We start from the raw sequence: 24,497 nt of genomic DNA, 5'->3' as shown, positions 1-24,497 counted from the left end.
TTCATGTCAGTTCTTGGATCAGAGGTACCTCAGCCAGTTCAGGCCAATCCTTTATGCCACAAGCTCTTTCTTTGTCTTCTGGATCACGGCTGAACTGGTCTGTGTACCTTTCGAAGGGTAGTACTTCTCTGGAGTTGTTTACCTGCCCCAGGATTTGCAGTAATTACCCTCATTGATTTCAGATGTTGGGGTAAACTCAGTAACCCTCTGCCATGGGCTGGAATAATGTCTGTAACTCACAAAGTTATATCACATGTATAGATAATTAAATTCACAGCTGACTGCAAGGAATTACAAAGGGATCTCACAAAACTGGGTGACTGGGCAACAAAATGGCAAATGAAATTCAGTGTTGATAAATGCAAAGTAATGCACATTGGAAAACATAACCCCAACTGTACATACAAAATAATGGGGTCTAAATTAGCTGTTAGCACTCAAGAAAGAGATCTTGGAGTCATTGTGGATAGTTCTCTGAAAACATCTGCTCAGTGTGCACTGACAATCAAAAAAGCTAACAATGTTAGGAACCATTAGGGAAGGGACATATCATAATGGCACTATATAAACCCATGGTATGCCCACATCTTGAATACTGTGTGCAGTTCTGGTCACCTCATCTCAAAAAAGATATATTTGAATTTTAAAAAGTACAGAGAAGGGCAACAAAATGATTAGGGATATGGAACAGCTTCCATATGAGGAGAGATTGAAAAGAGTGGGACTGTTTATGTTAGAAAAGAGATGATTAAGGGGGGGGTATGATAGCTGTCTATAAAATCATGAATGGTGTGGAGAAAGTGAAGAAGAAAGTGTTATTTGCCCCCTTCGCATAACACAAGAATTGGGGTCATCCAATGCAATTAATAGGCAGCAGGTTTAAAACAAACATAAAGGAAGTACTTCTTCACACACTACACAGTCAACCTGTGGAACTCGTTGCCAGGAGATGCTGTGAAGGCCAAAAGCATAACTGGGTTCAGAAAGAACTAGATAAATTCATGGAGGATAGGTCCATCAATGGCTATTAGGGGACTGATTATGGACGCAGTCCCATGCTGTGAGTATCCCTAAACCTCTGACTGCCAGAAGCTGGGACTGGATGACACTGAATAATTGTCCTGTTCTTTCACTCTGAAGTATCTGGCCTTGGTCACTGTTGGAAGACAGGATACTGGGCTAGATGGACCATTAGTTAGATCCTGTATGGCCATTCGCATAGGATTTCCATGATTCCAAAATCTTGCATCTGTCACACCAACCATTTTGTGCAATGAATGAGGCAGGGTTTCTGTGGAAAAAATAGTATGTGCTCATGTAACTAAAGACTGCATCATAATGCAGACACACTGGTGACAGGGTGAATTAAGGTTGCAAGGAAAACTTTAACCTGTGTATGTCCCTGTGTGCTTGACTTTGAAACTTCAATGTTCTTTTAAAGTCATTTCTTTTTGTTGCAATTTCCTATTTAAAAAACAAAACAAAAACACTGAAATCAGACATTCTATCGTGTGGAACCATACTGACCCCCAACCTGTGTTGTCAGAAGGATTATGATCTTTAGATCCACAACACAGATCTTCACCACTTCAGTTAATGGAGTAACTGGTAGCAACGATAGGCTTTGTTATCCTCTGTAAGTGGTTCTGGACCAGGGGTCCAAGGCCCCCTGCGGGGCTGCCAAGCAGGGCCAATTTTAGATTTGCTGGGGCCCACGGCAGAAAGCTGAAGCCCTGCTGTGTGGGGCTGAAGCCCTGGGGCTCTGAGCCCTGCCACCTGGCACTGAAGTCAAAGCCTGAGCAACTCAGCTTTTCAGGGACTCCTGTGATGTGGGGCCCCAGGCAATTGCCCTGCTTGCTACCTCCCTACTGCTGACCCTGGATTTTGTATGTTGTGGCACCGTTGGTCCGTGGAGTTTTTATAGCATGTTGGACAGGGCCTCAGAAAGAAAAAGATTGAGAACCCCTGCTCTATGGGGACCAGCACTAGACAGTGATGAGATATGCACTTTACCAATCGGTTTCATAGCTATTTGCTGCCAGGAGCGGAATATAGGGACTCTCAGAATCATAGAAATGTAGGATGGAAGGGACCTCATTGGGTCATCTAATCCAATGTTACTCAAACTTTTTGATACCAGGGACTGGCTTGCTGCCTTCGTAAACCGTGTCAGGTAAGTCTCAGGGATTTGCAAGGAGGCTGCCATAGTCCAGCACCCATCCGTGGACTGGTTGTTGGGAAACATGGATTTCTAGTCTAGTCCCCTGCGCTGAGGCAGGATTTGGGGTATATCTGCACTTAAAACGCTACAGCGGCAAAGTAGCAGAACTGCAGCTGTGCCACGGTAGCACTTCCATCTAAACACTCACTGTAGCGACATCTGGAGTGAATCCACTTCCCAAAGAGGCAGTAACTAGGTTGATAGAAGAATTCTTCCAATTGCTATCTACACCAGGGGTTAGGTTGGCATAGCTATGTCTCCCTGAGATGTGGATTTTTCATACCTCAGAGATAGAGGTATTCTGATGTAAGTTTTCAGTCTAGACACCTCTGTGGTATCGACCCTTCCTGACAGTTTGTCTAACCTGTTTTTAAAATCTCCAATGATGGAGGTTCAGCAGCCTCCCTAAGTAATTTGTTCCAGTGCTTAACTATCCCTTACAGTTAGGAAGTTTCTTCTATGTCTAACCTAAATCTCCCTCGCTGCAATTTAATTTCATTACTTTTTGTCCTGTTCTCAGTGGATAAGGAGAATAATAACCATCTTTTACATACATCTAGACTGTTACCATGTCCCCCCTCAGTCTTCTCTAGACTAAATAAACCCAATATTTTCAATCTTTCCTCGTAGGTCATGTTTTCTAGATCTTTAATCATTTTTGTTGCTCTTCTCTGGACTTTCTCCAATTCGTCCACATCTTTCCCGAAATTTGGTGCCCACAGTCAAACACAATACTCCAGTGGAGGCCTTATCAGTGCTGTGTAGAGTGGAAGAATTACTCCTTGTGTCTTGTTTACTACACTCCTGCTAATACATCTGTCATGGGGTGCACCACTCACTGCTGGTCTGGCACCTCCTGGTCACTCTGGACATTAGCTCATTCAGTAGACCCCTATTTAGCGGTTTGCACGCCATTGCTATGCAGCCTGCAGCCCCTTTCTCCATCTCAGGAATTGCAGCTTCCTCTCCCTTCCTCAGTCCTCTGGCTAGGTCACTCAAAGTTCTCCCTTCCGTGATATAGTTCCTCAGCAGTCCTAGGCAGTCTTCCCATTCACTGCCTCGGTGCCACTCCCCCAGTGGCTGGTAGGGGAACCTGGGCCCGCCCTCTGCTCTGGGTTCCAGCCCAGGGAACCTCAGCTCAGCAGTCCGGGCTGTCCTCCTCTACCCTCACTGCTCTTTGCTTGGGCTGCTTTCTACCACTGGTTTCCCGTCTCTTTCTTGGTCTATCAGTTCCCACAGCCTCCTCTCTCTTCCAAGGGAGCCACTGCAGCCAGCAGCCAACATCCCTATAGTCTCCAAACATTTCTCCCCTTCTCTTGGGAGTGTCTGCCCTTTCCCAGCAGCCTTGATGTTTCCAATTTTCTGTCTTTCTATTTCCTGCTCAGCTCATTCCTCCCCAGCTGGTCCCTCACTCACTCAGGGGATTACTTGCCTGCCTGATTCCCCTCAGCTGTGGCCTGTTGGGTTAATTAGCCTCCTTCTTGGCCCTCATTAACCCTGAGGTGAGTCGGGGTGGGGTGGGACACCTCATCACAACATCCCAGAATTATGTTTGCTTTTTTGACAGCAGTGTTACATTGTTCCCTCACATTTAGGTTGTGTCCACTATAACTCCAAATCCCTTTTTGCAGTTACTCCTGGAAACTTTGCTAGCTGTCTGGTCACATGTTATTTTTTGTGTGAAGATTGAATCAAAGTAGGCACTGAGCAGCTACACCTTCTTCTCATCTTTCTTTTTTGCAGTCATTTTCCATTTTCATAGAATCATAGGGTTAGAAGGGACCTCAAGGGTCATGTAGTCAAACTCCTTGCCAAGATGCAGGATTTGCTGTGTTTAAAGCATCCAAGACAGATGGCTATCCAGCCTCCATGCTAGGCCTCTGTTAATGCATCCCAAAATCGCATTTGCTTTTTTTTTTTTTTTGCAACAGTTGCATTGTTGACTCATGTTGAGGTTGTGATCCACAACTCCCAGATCTTTCTTAGCAGTGCTGCTGCCAAGCCAGTTATCCCCCATTCTGTATTTGTGCATTTGGTTGTTCTTCTCTAAGTGTAGCACCTTACATTTGTCTTTGCTGAATTTCATCTTGTTGTGTATAGCCCAGTTCTCCAATTTATCATGATCCCTTTGAATTTTAGCACTGTCCTTCCAAGTGTTTGCAACCCCACCTAGCTTTGTGTCATCTGCAGATTTTATCAGAATGCTCTCTATTCTTACATCCAGGTCATTAATAAAGTTGTTAAATAACACCAGACTCAGAACAAATGCCTGTGGAACCTCACTTGAGACCTCCTTCCAATCTGACATCTTTCCTTTAATAGTCACGTTTTGTTTGCGATTATTTAACCAATTATATATCCACTTAATGGTAGTTCTACCGAGCTCGGAGTTCTCCAGCTTACTTATGAGAATATTATGTGGGACTGTGTCAAAAGTATTGCTGAAGTCCAGGTATATTATGTCCACTGCATTCCCCCATCCATCAAACCAGTTGCCATGTCAAAGAAGGAAATCAAGCTAGTTTAGCATGATTTGTTCTTAGTAAATCCATGCTGGCTGCTAGTGCTTACCCCTTCATCCTCCAGGTATTTGGAAATTGAATGTTTTATACGTTTCTCTAATAGCTTCCCAGGTAACAAGGTCAGGCTGACTGGTCTATAGTTCCTTGGCTCCTCCTTTTTCCCCTTTCTAAAGATGAGCACTATGTTAGCTCTTCTCCAGTCTTCCAGGACCTCTCCTGTCATCAGTGAGGTTGAATATATTATTGCCAGGTGGCTCTGAGATTTCTTCAGCTAATTCCTTCAGCATGCAGAGTTGAATAGCATCAGGCCCTGCTGACTTGAATTCATTGTGATTAAAAGATCTCTGATGTGTTCTTTATTTGTCCTGATCTGCATGCCTTCCCCTTTATTGTCTATGGTAACTTTGCTAGTTGTCGGGTCACATGTTATTTTGTGTGTGAAAACTAAAGCAAAGTAGGCATTGAGCAGTTCCACCTTCTTCTCAACTTCTGTTATCAGGCACCCATGATTGGGTTCAGGTGCAGGTGGAAGAGCCAGGAGCAGTGTTGGCATTGATGATGCAACCTTTCCAAATCATGGTGATTGTATTCTTTCTCCCTCTCAAGCTTGCCTGTTTGCTGCCCGCTTTTCACTAGCTTGGTTCAGTTCCAGATTCTGGAGGGGAATGTGCTTTGCTGGTTATAGACTCCTCTACTCCTGTGCCCCCAGCCTGTCCTCATCCCCCTCTCCTTCTGACCTCCTCCCATTTGGCACTTATCCATCCCCCCATCTTCCTGTTCCTGCCCCCTTTCTGCTCTGCTCCTATCCAGTCCCCACAGAGGTTTCTGCCCCCCCCCCCAATACAGCTGCTGTCCAGCCACACACACACACACACACAAACAAACACACATCCAAGTCCTGCACTATCTATTCTCCCATATCCCTGCCCTTCTCTCACCCCGCTTTTACTCTGCTCCCTATCCCTCCAATTCCTCAACATTCAAGGAGGCAGCTTCCTCCTTCTTTAGGCTGACTGGGCTCCAGGTGGGAGAGCATCAATGTGAGAGCACAGAATAGAGTGTGTACTTGCTCTCACTTCTAGTGCCCTCTGCTACTGTGACTCCTGGCAGCCAGGAGTAAAAATTGCAGGGAAATCCCACTCTGCCCCTGTAGCATGGGACTGGAGCATGCTCAGTGGGAATGGCGCATTCAGTGTGGTCAGCACATCAGAGCTGTGAGGGGATGGAGCATACTCAGTGCAGATGGAATCTTTAGATAGTTGAGTTGTCAAACTCTAACAAGTCTCTACTGAGCATGCACAAACAGTTTTTTCAGAGGCTTATAGTGTGGCCAAATTTGGCTGAATTTTCATGGGGATGTCAGAAAGCACCTCTCTGACCCAAGGGAGACCCCAAATTCCAAGTCTCTATTCCAAAGCATAGAGGCTCTACTGTGTCTCAACAAAATGGTTATAAGATTTTTTTAGCTTGGGCAGAATAACATATTTTCCCTAATTTCATTCCAGAAAGGGCTGAACCCTTTTAGCTGAAACTTTCCAAAAACAAATTCAGCCTAAGGCAGACACCAAGCATGGAAATTTTTATCTTGAATGGTTAAAGTTATAAGCAACTGAAAACAGAGTCTTATAATGGGATGTGTCAGTCAGCCTGAAATATAGGCAGTGCTACCAGCTCCACCTATAATATATTTATAATATTTTTAATATATTGTAAAGGCCAAGACCATAAGAGGGTTCAAAAAAAAACTATATACGTTCATGGAGGATATGTCCATCAATGGCTATTAGCCAAGATGGGCAGGGATGGTGTCCCTAGCCTCTGTTTGCCAGAAGCTGGTAATGGGCGACAGGAGATGGATCACTTGATGATTACCTGTTCAGTTCATTCCCTCTGAAGCACCTGGCATTGGCCACTGTCAGAAGACAGGATACTGATGGACCTTTGGTCTGACCCAGTATGACCATTCTTATGTTCTTTTTTAATCATATCTTCTGTGACTCATTATCCAAATAAAGGTCTAATTCATTCATGCTCTCATTATCCAAATAAAGGTCTAATCGTAGTCAGGTTGGGGCTGCAGCCACACCAGAAAGCATCTCTTCTATGTGAAATGTTTCCTTTGGTGGCCAGGAGAGGAGGACTGTGCCCAAATGAATGAAAACAGCTCCTATCTTGGTACTCGGTACTGGTTCATTCTCCTCTTTAATAACTTTGAAATGCATGGATCAAAGATTTGCTTTGTGGTCTAGCCTTCAAGATTTACTGTCTAATTGGCATTTGTGTTGGGCTATCAGCATGTGTTTTTTACAGAGCACATGGGAGGAGGATAGCGATTTTCATGAGCAGCCTGGTTTCTTCTTACCTGCTGTAATGCCAGCTGCTTTCTTCACTGGAGTCAGGCAGTGGATTAGTGAGTCCCAGGACTGCTCCACCACAGCACATGGTAATGCTTGTCATTCTCCATTTGCAGTGACAATAATCAGTGGACTTATCATGCTCCTACTTTTCTTCTCGGAGCTGCAGTACTACCTCACTAAGGAAGTAAGTAGAGCTTTGTATTGCTGTCTTTTTGGGTTTATGTTTTCCCTGTGCTGTCCTGTTGGAGCCCTGGAAGAAGGTAGGGCCACATATTCAACTAGGGTCCACCGTTTGTCAACATCTGAGCCAGGCTCCCAAGTTTTGCAAGGCACAGGACCATTCTATAGCTGCACATTGTCTCGCCTTTTCCATGCTGTGACGGGATGTGCATACCCCGCACTAGACAGGAAAAGGTTAATCCCACACTCTGAGCAGAGGAAGTCCTGCCCCTCAGACCATGCTCCACATGCTCCAACTGCTCTGCTAGTACAAAGGAGAGCAGCCCAGCTCAGTAAGGAGGAAGGATGCTTGGTGGAGGCTCCGGCCCAGGAGTCGTTACAGCCCTTGCCTGTGGGACCCAGAGATCCCACGACCCAGACCGGAGGCCTATGGCCTACGGCTGACTGGCTGGAGTCGAAATCCCAGTCGAAAACCTGCGCCAAGGAGCCCAGAGACCCTGATGTTGTATAGACTGCAGCTTCAGGAAGCCCTGTAGGAAGTGACCCAGGGAGGTGGAGTGAGTGGTATCTTCCACCTGTGGAAGGTCAGCATGTTGTGGTTGGATTTCCCCGCTGACCCAGTGATGTACCACTCCTCCACTGTTAGGGCCCTGAGTCAGGACGTGGTGGAGTCGGGTGGGCCCGGGTCCCCCTACCCTGGCCACCACCTCCTTTGGTGATGGCCCCTGGATTTGGCCACTAGGCCACGCTGCCCTGCACTCGAGGGCTGCTGTACTGACTCTGGCCACTAGGCCACACCGCCCTGTGTTCGTGGGCAGCCTTATTTTCTTGGGTCATTAGGCTGCGCAGCCCAGGTGGCTCAGAGGACCTGCCTTGTTGCTGTGATGGTGGCTAGAATTTAATATAAATTTCTGCCATACAGAGCCAGCGGTTTGCAGTGCTTTGTCTAGTTCTGTTGTGAACCAGGGAAGGAAGAAGGATCAGTGACTTGCACTAAGACTTTGCTTTACTGTGTTTTGAAGTGGCACTGACTCTGCTGACAGCCCGACTAGTGAGATGAGAATGAATTGCTATTGCTGCTCCCTTCCTCTTTCCTCCCTGAATATCTCAAAAAAGATGAGCACTGGCTGTGCAGGGAGCCTCTTTCCCCTCCTGGTCACCCTAGGATTGGCTTCCTGTGCTTCCAGTTGGGCTTTCGGTACCTGTCAACTCCACTAAGGCCTGGATCCCCCTCCTGGAGAAGGCAGCAGGAGTCATACTGGGCTGCTGGTTCCTCCAGCTTCTGCTGTGAACGGAGCACTCTCCTATGTCACCAGTAGGAGATAGCCACCAGTTTCCCACTTGCAGACTCTCTAGTGGGGAAGAAATTGCAAAAAGTAAAATATTTTAAATTACTTTTATTTAATTTAAATCCCCAAATTATCACTTTGCTGGCTAGGAGCATCACACATCACAGCCAGGTTTGGAAGTCACTTCAACTGCTCTGTCACAGCATTCTGGAAGGTGCCAGCTTATGCACCCCATGTGGAGGAGGCTTTGGAAGTATGGTGGCATGGCACCTGGAGAGAGGCTCCTGGGCTGGGGAGAAGGCAAGGGAAAAGACCTTGTCATGTACTTCCAGGTTGAATGAGACTTCTGTTTTCTTTGTTCCTAGGTTCATCCTGAACTGTATGTTGACAAATCGAGAGGAGACAAATTGAAGATTAATATAGATGTTGTCTTTCCGCATATGCCTTGTGCTTGTAAGTAAGTCTGCTACAGAGTTGGGAAGAAGGGAGCTTTCACTCTCTGCTGGAGGTTGGGCATACTGGCCAGTCAGTGCATGCAGCATTTTGATTTGCTATTCAGCTGCTTGTCTTGTCAGCAGTAAGGAATTACATTTCCCTGTAGTTAGAACAGGGAATTCAGTCAGGACTCCTGGGTTCTGTTCCCAGCATTGTCATTTGACACAGTAGGACTCTGGTCCAGTTGCTTCATTTCTCTGAGTGTGTTTCCTAATTCGTGCAATGAGGATAAAGCTCTTTATTCACTTCTGTAAAGTTCTTTGAGACTTGCATGTGAGGAAGAAGAGCCTGTATGAAAGGAGTATAATACTGACTTGCTCCCACGGGCTTGTCCCAGTTGCCATTAATTTTTGTAATGTGCAGAGCCTATTATGGAAATCATTGTAGAGTAGATCTTGGAACCAGCTACTTTCTTGACTCTTGTGTTTAAATTCTGAACGTGTACATTAATGTCATGTGGAACCAAATCAATTATGTTACCGATGTCATGTGACACATTTTTCACTCTGTAATAACTTCCTCCAAAATGTTTCTATTGGTCTGAATACTTCTTAGCTGAATTGTGAGGTTTGTTGCAACTAAATCCATTCAGCTATTTGTGCTGTTTTTGAGGGGAGAATATTTTTACACTTAAAATTTTTTCAGACCCTTGATCACAGATAGCTCAAGTATAACACTGGAGCCTCACATTTCCTCTGAGGAATAGGGATTTGATAATTTAACTGCAAAGTGAAAGTGATTAAAAATCCCACCACTCAAGTGTACACTGCAATTTCTATTCTGTTTTTAGTAAGCTGGGCAGTTCTGTGTGCTCTGTCTCAGATCACCCCATTGAAATGTAGTTGCGGAAGATACCATCACCCTAAGGAGGATTCTTCCCCTACTCCAATCTCAGACTTCCTCCCCTACTATGTTTAAGATGGAGTGGAGAGTCCAGCAAGTCTGGCAGCTTCTTTCCCCTTCCCCAGGGAAGATATTGACGTGTCCCCAAGTAACACATTAGGGCCCAGCAAAGACTATCTGAAACCCTTTGGTGAAAGGTAATGGGAAGGGGCCACAGGGGAGAGCGGCTGGGATTGGAATGGTGGGGGAGTTCTCCAAATGAATTCAAGCTTGACCAGCAAGTTGAGGTATCTGTAAAGGGTTGGACAAGTTATTTAGCCTGAGTTTATCTGCCCAGGTGAAAATATGATTTACATGAGCGCTAGCTGAAGAGGATCCCTCTTGGACAGCAGCCCAAAAGCCTTGTTTGCAGGAGAGATTGAAATGCAGGGATGCAGTTTGGAGTCACCTCGAGGTTCTCAGCCACACACTGCAGCCTCTTATGCCAGTCCCCTTCCACTCCTTGATTTTCTCCTAATCTGCAGATGAAGTCTTCCTCCTAGGTGCCTGCCTTGGTGATCTTCCCCTTGTTAATAGGCTTGTGGTTTCTCACTGGCTTGCTGCTTCCATACACCATCTCAGACCACAAAGAACCTGCCTTAATTCCCCTTGCTTGCTGGTTTCAGATTTGAGCATTGATGCCATGGATGTGGCAGGAGAGCAGCAGCTAGATGTGGAGCACAATCTCTTTAAGCAACGTTTGGATAAAGATGGCAATCCTGTGACCCCGGAGGCCGAGAGACACGGTAGTACAACGCCCTGCTGCCTTCCTCTGTTGGATGCTCTAATGGCCTGACTGCCACTGGTCTTCCTCTGTTGCCTTCCATAGGGAATCCCTAGGACTGAAGTGGCAGCCGAAGGGTATTTGAACTCTGAGCAGAGAGTTCACAGCAGTGTAATGCTGTTGTCTCAAGTGCACTGGTGTGGGATGTGCAGAGATGGGTGCTCTTCAGGGATCTGCCCTGCTCGAGCCTATGACTGAGCCTGGTTTAAGGGTGTCTGTCACCCCATGCCATTTATTTTCTCCTTTTTTTGGTCTTTGGGATTTCATAGGACCTGGTCGTTGCATAGCTGGAATACATTAGAGGCTGCCCTCAGCTCTGGAGCTGACAGCTACTCAGACTGCCTACACTAGTCTCTTTCCTCTAAAATGTATTCCCTTTGCTAACATTAGTACAGGGAGCACCAGTGTGGACAAGATACTGGTGGGCTTCGACCATCATGCCCCGACTTTGCTCAGAGCAAGTCTACATGACATAGAATCATAGAATATCAGGGTTGGAAGGGACCTCAGGAGGTCATCTAGTCCAACCCCCACTCAAAGCAGGACCAATCCTCAGACAGATTTTTGCCCCAGATCCCTAAATGGCCCCCTCAAGGATTGAACTCATAACCCTGGGTTTAGCAGGCCAATGCTCAAACCACTGGGCTATCCCTTCATGGTGGCGTTCTGTCTATACTGGAGTTCACACTTTTGATACTGTCAGTGGAGCTGCACTGAAGTTAGCAGTGGTGGGGAGTCTTAGGGATCAAAAGGCTAATGTGGGTGTGGGCCCAGTGCTTTAAGGTAAATGCAGCGGAGGAGGTGTGATGTCTGCATTTCTTGACCAGAAGGGCACAAAGCTCATCCATGTTCATGATCCACACTGACTGTCAACACTCATGAGGTAACAAGTTATACCAGCCAACCTACTGGATGATCACCGGTCTGCTGCATTGGATCCAACTTCTGGATCCCACATGCTTCCAAGGCAACTGGATCTGAGCAATGTCCACATAGTGTTTCTAGTTCTGGTCTCCCGGGCGTTCCCATGGTACAGACTTCCTGTCTTGTGCCCCTCTTTGGGATGACAGGACTCTGCAGTCCAACTGCCTTTGGCCCTGAGACTTGTGCCAAACCTCACTCCCCAGCAGCTTGTGTATACCAGAACTCCAACTCATTGTGGACCTCTCTAGTTTAGTTTATTGTTTAATTGTTCAGGGGCAATTAAAGTAAGGGATGTGTAAGAACTTCTTATCCACATCCAGAGTTTACTATTACAAAGCACAAGAGAGTTATAGATTTAGGCAAAACAACAAATACCTGAACATAACCCCCACCCATCCCCTGTGAGACTTATCACATGTCTCCAGTTTGGGTCTGTGGTCTGTCCATGTTCAGGGTAGGTGGGAGAATCCTGTCTCTCCCCTGCAGCAAATTCCTTAACCTCCTGCACACAGAGCCCCTTCTGCTTACAAGCCAGTCTTGGTCATGAGTAAGGCTGCAAGTCTTTCACAGAGGTCATGGATTCCGTGACTTTATGGGACCTCCATGACTACTGCAGCTCTGCAGCCGGTGTGACTGACCCTAGGGCTACCCGAGCAGCTGGGGTGGCCCTGGGCCAGCTGCACTGGCCACTGCTTGAGTAGCCCCAGACAGCTTGTCTTGGTGCTGCCCGGAGCAGTGGTCCGGGAGCAGCAGCGGCGGGGCCCCCAGGCCCCCCCCCACACCCCAGCAGCAGCAACCGCCAGAGGACCCCGCCCCCAGCCCCAGAGCAGCAGCGTCTGCTGGAGCACCCCATCTCCCCAAGCACCTAAGATTTAGTTTGGGGTATTTTTAGTAGAAGTTATGGACAGGTCACTGGCTGTGACTTTTTGTTTATTGCCCTTGAGCTGTCCATGACATTTACTAAAAATACCTGAGACTAAACCGTAGCCTTAGTTATGAGCCCCAGTATACAGCTCCAAGCCCCAGCCATGCTGAGTTCACAAGCCCAACAGTCTGGTTGCATAGAGGATGGTAACGTGATTAAGAATCATTAGCAAGCCAAGTATCAGAGGGGTAGCTGTGTTAATCTGGATCTGTAAAAAGCAACAGTGTGTCCTGTGACACCTTATGGATTAACAGACGTATTGGAGCATAAGCTTTCGTGGGTGACTACCCGCTTCGTCTGATGACGTGCGTCTGACGAAGTGGGTATTCACCCACGAAAACTTATGCTCCAATACGTCTGTTAGTCTGTAAGGTGCCACAAGTCTCTTTGTCGCCTATTAGCAAGCCAGTCATTCATGGGAATTGGTTGGATGACTCTTCCTGTGTTTGCTGTCCCTGAGGTGGGAAACACCCCCTCTAGCTTGTTATACATCTCAACAAACTACAAAAATGCCAGCACAACTGGCTCTACACTGGACACAAAATGGAGTCAGATTAAAAAAGGGAAGTTCTAATCCATAGTGCAGAGTGGGATCATGAGTGATACAAACCACAGTTAAATTCATAAGATGACACAGAGACATATTCATAAAACTGTCACACTATTTGGAAGTCTTATTTTGTTTCAGAGCTGGGCAAAGAGGAGGAGAAAGTGTTTGATCCAGATTCCTTAGATGCTGATCGCTGTGAGAGCTGTTATGGAGCAGAGTCGGAGGACATCCGGTAAATGAAGGATTTCCTGATCTCCTTACTTAGGGAGGGGGGTTGTACGCTGATCCTGAACTGACAGGAATGGGGTGTATGCATATTCCTAACCTCCAGAATTGGAGGAGGGGGTGGAATGACACATCCTTGGTGTTCTTACCTGCGTGGGGGAAGTGGGGTTTGCGTGTGTGTTTCTCTAATATCCTGATCTGGACAGAGGTCAGTTGGGTGAGCCCACACTTGCATAACCTCCTGGTTTGTGACAGACCCCACGTACTTCTCTATTCTCCTGATGGGAGGGTGGGGGAAAGTATGTGTGTGAGTGCACGATTTTCTGGTCTCCTGATCTCAGAGAGTGAAGTGGGGGACCTGTTCCATAACTTCTCAGCAGCATTTGCCCCAGATGTTGAATGAATCCATATTGTGTGTGAGTTCTCCTTCAAGAATTCCCATATGGATCTACAGTTTTGGGCTAAGCACTTCTGGGCATGTGAGCTTGGATCAGACTGGAAAGAAGTGTCCCTTGGGGCCTCTCCCCTTGGGTGGGATTCTCAGGGTATAAAAGGAAGAGGGTCCCCCACTAGCTGTGAGCACACTCAGGGCTAGTTCATCATGTTTGCTTGCGCTCTGTTTGTGGGGCAAACTGGTGCTACATTGCTCTCCCCATCTCCTTGCATGCTCCTGCAAGAACAGATCAGAATCTGGCCCACAAGGTCTTGGATTCTTTTTCCTCCTCTGTTTTTTCTTTTCTGGGCTTAGAATAATCCATCAGGTTGCAGCCCCTGCCTGGAGATGCTCTCTCCTGGGGCATTGGGGATTCAGCCCTCCAGCCTCCCCTTCTCAGGTAACAAAAATGTCAAAAGAATAAAGAAACCACAGTCCTCTGTCCAGAGTCCACCCTGGTCTCCCCTTTGATGCAGGGGAGTGAAGGGGGTTTCCTCCCCACACCTTTGGAAGCCTTGGCCTGAGACCTGTAGACTAGTGGGGGTGCACCGCAGGAGTGAATTGTTTATTCATGGAGGGGAGACTCCAAGCCAGTAAGGTGAGAGGTGCATTAACAGACCTCCTTATGGGACTTCTCTGGCTGGTTAAAAAGTGATATCACCATGTTCTAAAGGGAGTCAGGTCCATTGGGAAGATCCTCAGAGCTCTATTGTGAATGCAGAGGTCCTCTGTTGGCTGTCAGCTTCAGGAAGGTATTGACTCAAGGCTGCTCAGCTAGGTGGATACACAGCTTCAGTTCTGGGAATTTAATCTTCCCTTGACCCAGAGACCATCTGCTGAGAGAGACTAGTAGTATGAAGGAGAATTCGCTTCTGTGTCCTCTGCAGAGAGATTGTTCCACATTTTGTGGTCTCTGCTCTTGATTTATGTTTGTCCTCCATTCAGGGTGAGTGAGAAGGTGCCTGTGCTTTTGCAGGTGCTGTAATTCCTGTGATGATGTGAGAGAAGCATACAGGCGGCGTGGCTGGGCCTTCAAGAACCCTGACACTATAGAACAATGTAAGAGAGAAGGGTTCAGCCAGAAAATGCAGGAGCAGAAGAATGAGGGCTGCCAAGTGTATGGATTCTTAGAGGTCAACAAGGTGAGAGAGAGCTTCCCTTGAACGCTAAGCTGTGCCAGGCACCTGAAATCCCACCACTGTCAGTGACCAGGAAAGGGCAGAGGTTGGGAATTCCCATCCTTCCCCCACTTTGCACAATGTCTCCACAGTTCTATGGTGCTGGGACTTAGGTATGGTTAGGTGCTAAGTGCAGCATAAGAGCCTAAATAAAACAGCAGTTAGTTTTGCAAATCGGAGAAAGAAAAGCAATAAAAAGGAATGGCCGTGTGTGTTTTGTTGGCTGGACCTTTCAGAACGTGTGGGGACAGAGACGCTGGTGGATTTTTAACCCATGCCCACCAGCTCTATATGCTGTCTAAACAATTGCTGAAAGGCCCAGTACAGAACACATATGGCAGGGTCTTGCTGGCTCTCATTTTAGCTAGCCTCGGTCTACAAAGGAAAGTTGGGATGTTCAAAGGGCCCTAAGGGAATTAGGTGTCCAATTGCTATCGAAAGTATGTGGAACTGGTGCCTAACTCCCTTAGGTCCCTTTTAAACATCCCAGGCTGAACTTTTAGTTATCTTTATTGTTTGTTCGGTGATTTATTGTCGCATTCAGCATCACTCTGGGAATATATCTTCCCCTTTAGGATCAACAGTGTTACTCCACTTTATTTTCCTTCCTCATCTTCCTTTTCTGTTTTTCTTCCCCCTTCCTAGGGGAGTCTCCTCTCATCTTCCCTGCAGCAACTTTCAGTTCTACTCCTCTGGACTTCACTCTTACGCCCTCCCCATTATTGTATCTGCTAAAAACGATCAACAATGAAATAGTTAATGTTGACATTAACATACGGTCTTTAGTGTTGACACCCCAGTGAAATTCAGGTGGATGGTGAAATTCACATCTCTCAGAGACATTGTTTCAGGCTGGCTGCATGTGCATTGGTTATATTTTGTTCCCATTTACAAGATTATATTCACAAGCAGGAAAGATCGAAATATATATATTTTAAATGAGAATTTAGATTCTGCACAATCTGTGTAGGCCCCACACACACATCAGATCTGGTCTGTGAGCCAGGTGTCTGACATCTCTGCTCTACAAATTCCTGAAGAGTACTGATTGTTTTATTTGGAAAAAGGTTCTTTGGGGGAGTAGCTGGTTCACTGTGACTCTGTCAGCAGGTAAGTAACATGGGAGGGGGCAATCCACCTTTGAAAAGGGGGCAGCAAGTGTTAATGCTTCACTTTATTATGTAGAATGGGGCCTTTTAATGAAAGATGACTGTTTCCTACAGGTAGCTGGAAACTTTCACTTTGCACCTGGAAAAAGCTTTCAGCAGTCTCATGTCCATGGTAAAGTATTTTGTTTTTTTTTCCTGTGGCCTTCTGACTTCCTGGCATGTCTGCTTTTCTCTTTGAACATTTCCCTCTGATTTCCATGTCATGAACCATGATGGATAAAGTTGTCTGAAGTAGCACTGCCAGGATGGGGAGGAATTGGCAGAAGTGCCATGGTAGGAGAAGAGAACCATCAGGAGCAAGTGGAGAAATGTTGGGTTGAGAAAGAACTGGGAGGAAGTGGGGCCAAGGAGGAGCCTGTCCCATCTCATTAAGCAACCCTGTTCTGCTATAAACAGCTCTGTCAGCGTGTTGAGTCCAAAAATGTTTCATGGAGAATTTTAGAGCAATTCAAGTGATTTTTATACAGAAGTTAGGCAAGTTAGTATTTCTGGGGTAACAGAGTGTTTTAATTTATGCCTTTATATATATTCTCAAGAACCTTTTAAAATAGATGAAAGATTGGAAGTATTTATGTAACTGAATAGTATGTTGCAGTTCCAGAAACATAAATGTTTGAAACTCCGGGGGTTCAGAGTTACGTTTTGACAAAGATTTTTAACTCTACCCTTATAATTGGCTGCACCATGTAACAACCCATCATGTAACACATACAGACCCATATTTACAGCTTTATAATAAATAGTTACATTAATGAGAAGTGACTTAAATGCCTATTTCAACTCCTCTGTGCATATAAGCGTAGACTAGCTAGTCCACTTTCAAGAGTGAGGTACTCCGCCAGTCTGTGGCTCTCTGTACAGTGGATGAGTTCAGCATAACTATCTGACTGTATGTGATTGGTGAGGTGTTGGACCCACATCAGGAGCATGAATATGATAATAGTGGCTCTAGTCTGTGTAGAGAGGGTGGAAGGGATAGAACGGTCTTGTAGAATGGTGGATAGGGCTGTGTAGTTACTATAGCCTGTATGCAGAGGATAAGTTTCATGAAAATATGCTTTTGACTGTAATAGGAAGGTCGGGGAGGAGTTACACTATTCAGTTCCTCATGATGCTGCATGTATGCACGCACACATCTTTCACTTTTGAGGAATTCCTTCAAATGAAAAATTGTTGAAGGAGAAGGGATTTGGTTGCAATAGAATAGAAATACTTTCAACCTGTTTAAAGAGGATTCTTCTTTTTTCTTGGTCCAAAAAAAGAAAGGGGAGCCTATCTGAAATCTGAAAAGTCTCAACTAGCCTATCAGAGCTCAGATTCCACATGGTGGCCATGTACCAGAATCCTCTTCTTGAGTTCTCAGGATTGTTTCAAACACTTGGCTTCTGAGATAAGTACTTCCACACCTCAATAATGCAGCTGCACTAGAGTTACCTCAGGTTCAGACTGAGGGACAGTCTTCAAAACAAGGTGCTAGCTGCAGACCCCAGAGTTTTCACCAGATTTCTGGCATTGGTGGCTGTATTCACTACAGTGTGTTTTTCAACCTACCCAAGTTTTAACAGTCATAGTAGCAATGGTAGATATAAGTGCTGCTTCAGTTTTCCTCCCTCCACTCCACTTCTTAGAGCAGGGATCGGCAACCTTTGGCACGCAGCTCGCCAGGGTAAGCACCCTTGCGGGCTGGGCCGGTTTGTTTATCTGCCACGTCCGCAGGTTTGGCCGATCGCGGCTCCCACTGGCCGCGGTTCGCCACTCCAGGCCAATGGGGGCTGTGGAAAGTGGCGCAGGCTGGCCGCCACTTCCCGCAGCTCCCATTGGCCTGGAGTGGTGAACCGTGGCCAGTGGGAGCCGCGATCGCCTGAACCTGCCGACGCTTACCCTGGCGAGCCGTGTGCCAAAGGTTGCCGATCTCTGTCTTAGAACTTCCTGGTAGCAGTGTTGTAGCTGAAAGATCAGGATCCCGGAGCTGATGGTCTTGTATAGATATTCATTGACAATTGCGTGACTTCAAATGCGACTGCTCCAGACATGGTTAAACAGCCATTACTTGGCTGGTCTCAGTGTGGTGGTCAGGCTTCCTCAGCCAATTTAGGCGGCATTAGGTGGTGGTCAGTTTCACAAAATGTCCTGCAGAATGTCATATGCTCTGCTTTCTCAATCTTAGGGAGTGGTGCTTTTGTTTCAGGATAGGCAGCTGCCATAGGTCATCTCACTACTTAAAGCCTATGAAAGCCAAAAGAAGCCAGGTCGGTGTAATAGTACTTGGGGCAATTCATATACCACTCACAGCTTTCTCCCTGTGATCCTGTACAGGCTATTGGATACTTGGAACCCAAGTTAAACAAATTCTTGATAGGTTCTATCAGAAAAGTGACTTTTCTACATAAAGAGATCAAATTAATTTTTAGATTTTAAGGCCAGAAGGAACCATTGTTTACACTTTTATGTGTAAATTTTTCTTAACACTCAATTTGACTCACGATTGTTTAAAGTTTTGGGAATTTTACCTATTTATAGCACCAAGTATATATTTATATATTATTGGACAGGGCTATATTCTGTTAGCAGATAACAAATGAAATTAGATAATGATCACTTGCACCCAGACAACCACTAATTTTTATTTTGGTCATCTGTCCATCTTATCCATCAGAATAAGAAGAGAGAATTACCCTGCATTGGTTGAAATACTTTTTGTGTTAGAATGTTATCATCTGTAAATTTTAGGAACTCCAAAGATGTTTTACTGGTGGCAGTCTGAGATCTCAAACATTGGTTCCCCCAGATTGACATCCTCCATGATCATACAAATTTTATTTCTACACATAGATAGATGAGGGAAAAGGGAGCAGCTCTTTAAACATGATTTGGTGTCCTATAACTGACCTCCACCACTACCCTGTCTTGTGATTGATTGGTTAGAACATTAATTTGTAAGGATTCAAGGTCCTGTCCTGAATTGTCAGTAATTCTAAAACAGGTAATGGCATTTTTAATGTAGAGTGCCATCCTCCCTCCTACACACTGCCTTTTCTATAATAGCCCAAGAGAGAGGACTCTACCCTCATAGGAAGGTAGTAAGCTAAATTCTACTTTTATTGTTAACTATTAAAAACAAGAAATAAACAGTGTAGGTCCTATCACAACACAATGCTATTCTGTGGTCATGTGCAAGGCTGGAAGCAGGCTGATGGAGCACTTTAGTCTTCTCCATATTGAGAGTCCTAGGCTTCAGTAAGCTAGTGCAAAAAAATCCAGTGTGGACTTAAGACCATTCTCAGTGTGCGTGAGGATGGCACAGTCATCAGCATACTGAAGATCAGTAGTGGATGCCCTGAGGACTTTGAGCGGAGACGTAGAAAATTAAAAAAATGCCCATCAGCCTGCTTCCAGCCTTGCACATGACCCACCACAAATCACCATTGAGAGACAGACTTAGGAGATCGTCGAGCATTTCTGCTACCTTGGTAGCCAACTTTCTCAAAACGCATAAATCGACAGTGACCTCCAACACGGGATCCAGTGCCAAGTGCTTCCTTTGGGAAATTGCTCTGACATGTTTTCACGGACAGTGACTTACGGCAGGACACCAAGATCCAGATCTATGTGACAATTGTTATTCCTACACTCCTCTATGGATGCGAAACCTGTGTGACTATCAACAGCATCTCAAGAGTCTGGAGAGGTACTGCCAATGATGCCTCCGGAAGATCCTTCGCATCAAATGGGAAAATCACTACACTAACGCCAGCAGTCTCACTGAAGCCAATGTCACCAGCATAGAAGCAATGATCCTCATGCACCAACTCCACTGGGATAGACATTGTGTGTGGATGCCAGACTCTCACCTCCTGTCCTCTACTCTCAGCTCACCCATGATCAGAGATCCCATGGTGGTCAGAGGAAAAGCTACAAAGACGCACTGAAAGTGTATTTCAAGAAAACTGATGTGGACATCACAAGCTGGGAGGAGCAAGCCGCCACCACCCGACCCAATCAGTGCCACAGCCTCCATCAGGCAGTGGCCCACTTCGAGGAGAAGCGCTTTGCCCTCAAAGATGAAAAGAGACAGAGAAGGAAAGAAAAAGAAAGAACTTTCTCCCAGCAGGCAGCTGACCTACCAGGAAATGTCTGTACCTACTACAGGTAGATCTGTGGTTCCAGGATCGGATTCCTGAGTCATCTCAGGACCCATATATAAATCTGTGGCCTTGGGCTTGGTCCCTCTGGAAGGGATGTAGGTGATGGGGTTGTTTCCGTTGACTGTGAACCGCTCTCCGCTGGTGCGCTATGTTGTATTTCAGGCTCCAGCTGAGCCTCTTGCACAGGTTTAGCTGCTGCTGCCAGTGCAGGCTCGGTGGCGCCCTCTGGCGTTGGAGTTGCAGGCGGGGTTGCAAGCACTGGATTCAGTGCTGGCAATGGTTCTGGGACTGGTTCTGATTGGGTCTCTAGGACTGGATCCACTACTGCTGTCGCAGATGTTTGCACGGGGTCCGGTTCCACCATCTCAGTCTGGGTCTCTGTTAACACAGATGGGGCCCTTGTAGAAGTCTCAGGAACAGGGATAGGTGTGAAAGTTTGCTTAGCCTTGCTGTGAGTGACCATTCCCACCCACTTGGCTAGCTTCACATGGTTGGCCAAGTTTTCCCCCAGCAGCATAGGAATGGGATAATCATCATAGACTGCAAAAGTCCACATTCCTGACCAGCCCTTGTACTGGACAGGCAACGTGGCTGTAGGCAAGTTAAAAGAGTTTGACTTGAAGAGTTGAATTGTCACTTGGGCCTCTGGGTTGATGAAATTGGGGTCCACTAAGGATTGGTGGATAGCTGACACCTATGCTCCAGTGTCCCTCCACGCAATAACCTTCTTCCTGCCCACACTCACAGTTTCCCTTTGCTCTGAGGGTATCTGGAAGGCATCTGGGCCTGAGGACCTTTGATGTGATTCCAATGCAATGAACTGCAATCTGTTAGGGTTCTTGGGGCAGTTGGCCTTCACATGCCCCAGCTTGTTACATTTAAAACATCGCCAAGCTGACTGGTCCCTGGAGCGAGGTGGGTTGCTAGAGGATGGTGTGGTGGGACAATAAGATATCAGGGGTTTTCCTTGAGGTGTAGGGGTTGCCTTGGGCTGCCCCTGTGGTATGGTATTGGTTTGGGGCATCCCTTCTGGTATCCGCCCAAACTGCGACCAGGGTTGTTCCTCTCTGCTACCTCCACTCATCTTGTTCCGATTTGCCCCACCTCTCTGACGGTCTGGGACTGCTCATATTATTAGCATAAGAAGCAAGACTTTCTGCTGAGTTCATTTTCTTATCCCATAAACACTGTTTTACATCATCATTGGACATAGTCAGGAATTGCTCCTGTACAACCAAATCACACATCCCTTCAAAGCTAGTTACACCTCTTCCTTACATAAGCCACATTACTTAGTCCAGCCCCTCTCTTAAGGGTTCTAAATTTTACTCTGTAAGTTTCAGGTGTAATTTGAAATTGTTTCAAAACCAAATCCTTAAATTTACCATAGTCAGAAGCATCCTCAATAGGCATCTTGTTGAATATGTCCAGAGCTCTTCCAGTCAATTTTGCCATTAACATAGTCATTTTTGATTGTCAGGAATTGCATAGAGGGTGCAAAGTCTCTCAAAGATGATAAAATATTCAGCAATATCACTGGATTCATCATACTGTGGACATAGTCGCTCCTATTTGTGGATTTTTGGGGAAGTGGCGCCAGCTACTGAAGGGTTCTGTCTCTTCCACTCCATCACCTCCAGTTCATGCTTCCTCTCTCTTTCCCTCTCCTCCTTGGCATGCTGCCTCTCTTTTTCCCCTCTCCTCCTGAGCAGCTTTTTCTCTGGCCACTTGTGCATCAATCTCCATTTGTTTGAATTCCATTTGTCTTTCATGTTCCTTCTTTTTCTCTTTAGCCTCCAGTCTGGCTAATTCCGTTTTTTTCTGGACCTCACTTTGTCATATTTGCTAACCTTCCCGTCCTTACCGTAGCCTAGCCCAAGAGCTAGAAAAAAAAAAAAACAGCTTGTGAATTTCCTTGCTGTAGCTTAACTACTCTGCCCTCAGGCACAGAAAAAACTCCAGCTGCTCTCAGCTTAAATAAATAAATAAATAAAAAATAAAAATGTGCCCTTTAAAAAAAACCTCCCTGGTTTTCAAGCAGCCAAAAGGAAAAAATGTGTCCTTTTAAAATCCTTAGGTCTATGCTTCTGGTTCAAAATGATCCCACCACGCTGCCACCATGTCAGGGTTCCACCCCACTCTGAACTCTGGGGTACAGATGTGGGGACCTGCATGAAAGACCCCCAAAGCTTATATTCTACCAGCTTAGGTTAAAAACTTCCCCAAGGCACAAATTCCTTTCCTTGTCCTTGGACAGTATTGTTGCCACTACCAACTGATTTACACACAAATTCAGGGGAGGGTCACTTGGAATCCCTGTCCCACTCAAAATATCCCCCCAAGTCCCTTCACCCCCTTTCCTGGGGAGGCTTGAGAATAATATACCAACTAATTGCCTTATCAGTGTGAGTACAGACCAGACCTTTTATCTTTAGGATACTAAAATCAATCAGGTTCTTAAAAGAGGAACTTTATTATGAAGAAAAAAGTAAAAGACTCACACCTGCAAAATCAGGATGGAAGGTAACTTTACTGGACTCAGCTTCACAGTTACAAAAACAGAAATAGCTTTGTAGCATAGGAAAATTCACAAGCCAAAACAAAAGATAACCTAATGCATTTCCTTGCCTTACTTACAATTTTTGTAATTTTAGATGGATCATTTCAGGTATGTTTTCAGGAGATGATGTACCTGCCTGGTCTCTCTCTCTCCATCCGGAGAGGGAACAAAAAAAAAGAGAGAGCCATAAATAAATTCTCCCCCTAGATTTGAAAATATCTTCTTTCCTTATTGGTCCTTCTGGTCAGGTGCCAACTAAGTGATTTGAGCTACTTAACCCCTTACAGGTAAAGCGATTCAGTACAGCTGCCAAGGAGGGATTTTATGCTACCTTTATCTCTGTTTATGACAGCACCTAACTTTCTGCATCTGGACATGCACACTGCCACCTATCTCTAGATAAATATTTATCCACCATGGAATAGTCATTGGGTCAGACAGAAAGAGAGAGAATGAGAATGGTTCTGTAGTCCAGTCATTAGGGCATCCACCTGGAAGGTGGGAGACCTATGTCCAGGTCCCCTACTCCAATCTCTCTTTATTTATCCACCGTGAAACAACTTCAGCAGGAGAGACTGAGGAAGCCCCACATCAGAATATCACTTAGCTCAGTGGTTAGAGCATCCTCCTGCAAGGTGGGGACCCCTATTCAAATGCTTTCTCCTCCTTCAGTCAAGGGGGACTTGGACCTGGGTCTCCCACGCCCAGGTGAGTGCTCTAACCACTGGGCTAAAATTTATCAGGTGGGTAGTGGCAGCCCCTCCTCCTCCTCCAGCTGTTTTGTGCCTAACTCATTCCCCCAAGAAGCTGCTTAACTCCAGGTGGCAGCTGGTTCCCGTTCATGGATTGCTGAGCAGAGGTAGGCACCATCCTGCAACTCGGACCTAGGCACCACAAGAGGGGGCGGGTTTTAGGGCACATCCCTCTGGTTGGCATCTGCCATCGGCTAGTTTAGACAGCTTCCTGCCTAGCATGCTGGCTGTTGTGAATCGCATTTGAAGGTGTCTGTCTCTTCCCATATATTGTAAAGGAAGCCTAGGTGCCTAGCTCAGGCTTTGTGGATCACAGTGTGGTTTCTGTGATTTTTCTAGGCAGCTAAAAATTAGGCACTGTGATTGTCAGTCCCAAATTAATAGCTCCTCCATGAGAACTGAGCAAGGTGGGTTCTCTCAGCTGCCATGAGGACAAAGTATATTTTTATACCCTCATCCAAAATTCTTGGCTGCTTCTGGCTTACTACCAAAGTGCCTGTATCAAATTTATAAAGCTGCCACTTGGAGTTGAGTCCACACTTTTACTCGTCAGAATCCTCTCAATATTCAAGCTAGATCAGATCCTTGTTTCAGGAGAGCAGATCTTCAGTCTCTTTAGTTCAGGGGTAGGCAACCTTTCAGAAGTGGTGTGCCGAGTCTTCATTTATTCACTTTAATTTAAGGTTTTGCGTGCCGGTAATACATGTTAACGTTTTTTAGAAGGTCTCTCTCTATAAGTCTGGAGGGGTGTGTGGAGGTGCAGGGCAGAAGGCTGGGTGTGGGGGGACTCGAGGTCAGGGCAGAGGGCTGGGGGTGTTTGGAGGTGCAGGGCAGAAGGCTGGGGGTGTTTGGAGGTGCAGGGCAGAAGGCTGGGGGTGTGGGGGGTTCAGGGCAGAGGGCTGGGGG

The 24,497-nt window shown here is 46.1% G+C and overlaps 1 protein-coding gene across 3 annotated transcripts in view; it reads left to right on the top strand.

The window, feature by feature from the left end:
- ERGIC3 (ERGIC and golgi 3) overlaps positions 1-24,497 on the top strand; it is a 64,087-nt gene that overhangs the window by 8,073 nt on the left and 31,517 nt on the right. For 2 of the 3 annotated variants that reach the window (XM_034786667.1, XM_034786668.1), the window contains exons 2-7: positions 7,214-7,284; positions 8,935-9,022; positions 10,573-10,692; positions 13,268-13,361; positions 14,764-14,929; positions 16,189-16,246. In XM_034786667.1, the coding sequence (XP_034642558.1) occupies positions 7,214-7,284; positions 8,935-9,022; positions 10,573-10,692; positions 13,268-13,361; positions 14,764-14,929; positions 16,189-16,246 (597 nt within the window). The remainder of the gene's footprint in view (positions 1-7,213; positions 7,285-8,934; positions 9,023-10,572; positions 10,693-13,267; positions 13,362-14,763; positions 14,930-16,188; positions 16,247-24,497) is intronic. The other variant, XM_034786669.1, reaches the window with a different exon arrangement.

Source organism: Trachemys scripta, chromosome 12, assembly GCF_013100865.1.
Source record: "Trachemys scripta elegans isolate TJP31775 chromosome 12, CAS_Tse_1.0, whole genome shotgun sequence".
NCBI lineage: Eukaryota > Metazoa > Chordata > Testudines > Emydidae > Trachemys > Trachemys scripta.
Note: the sequence above shows the minus strand (reverse complement) of the source record. Positions and strands in the feature narration are given on the sequence as shown.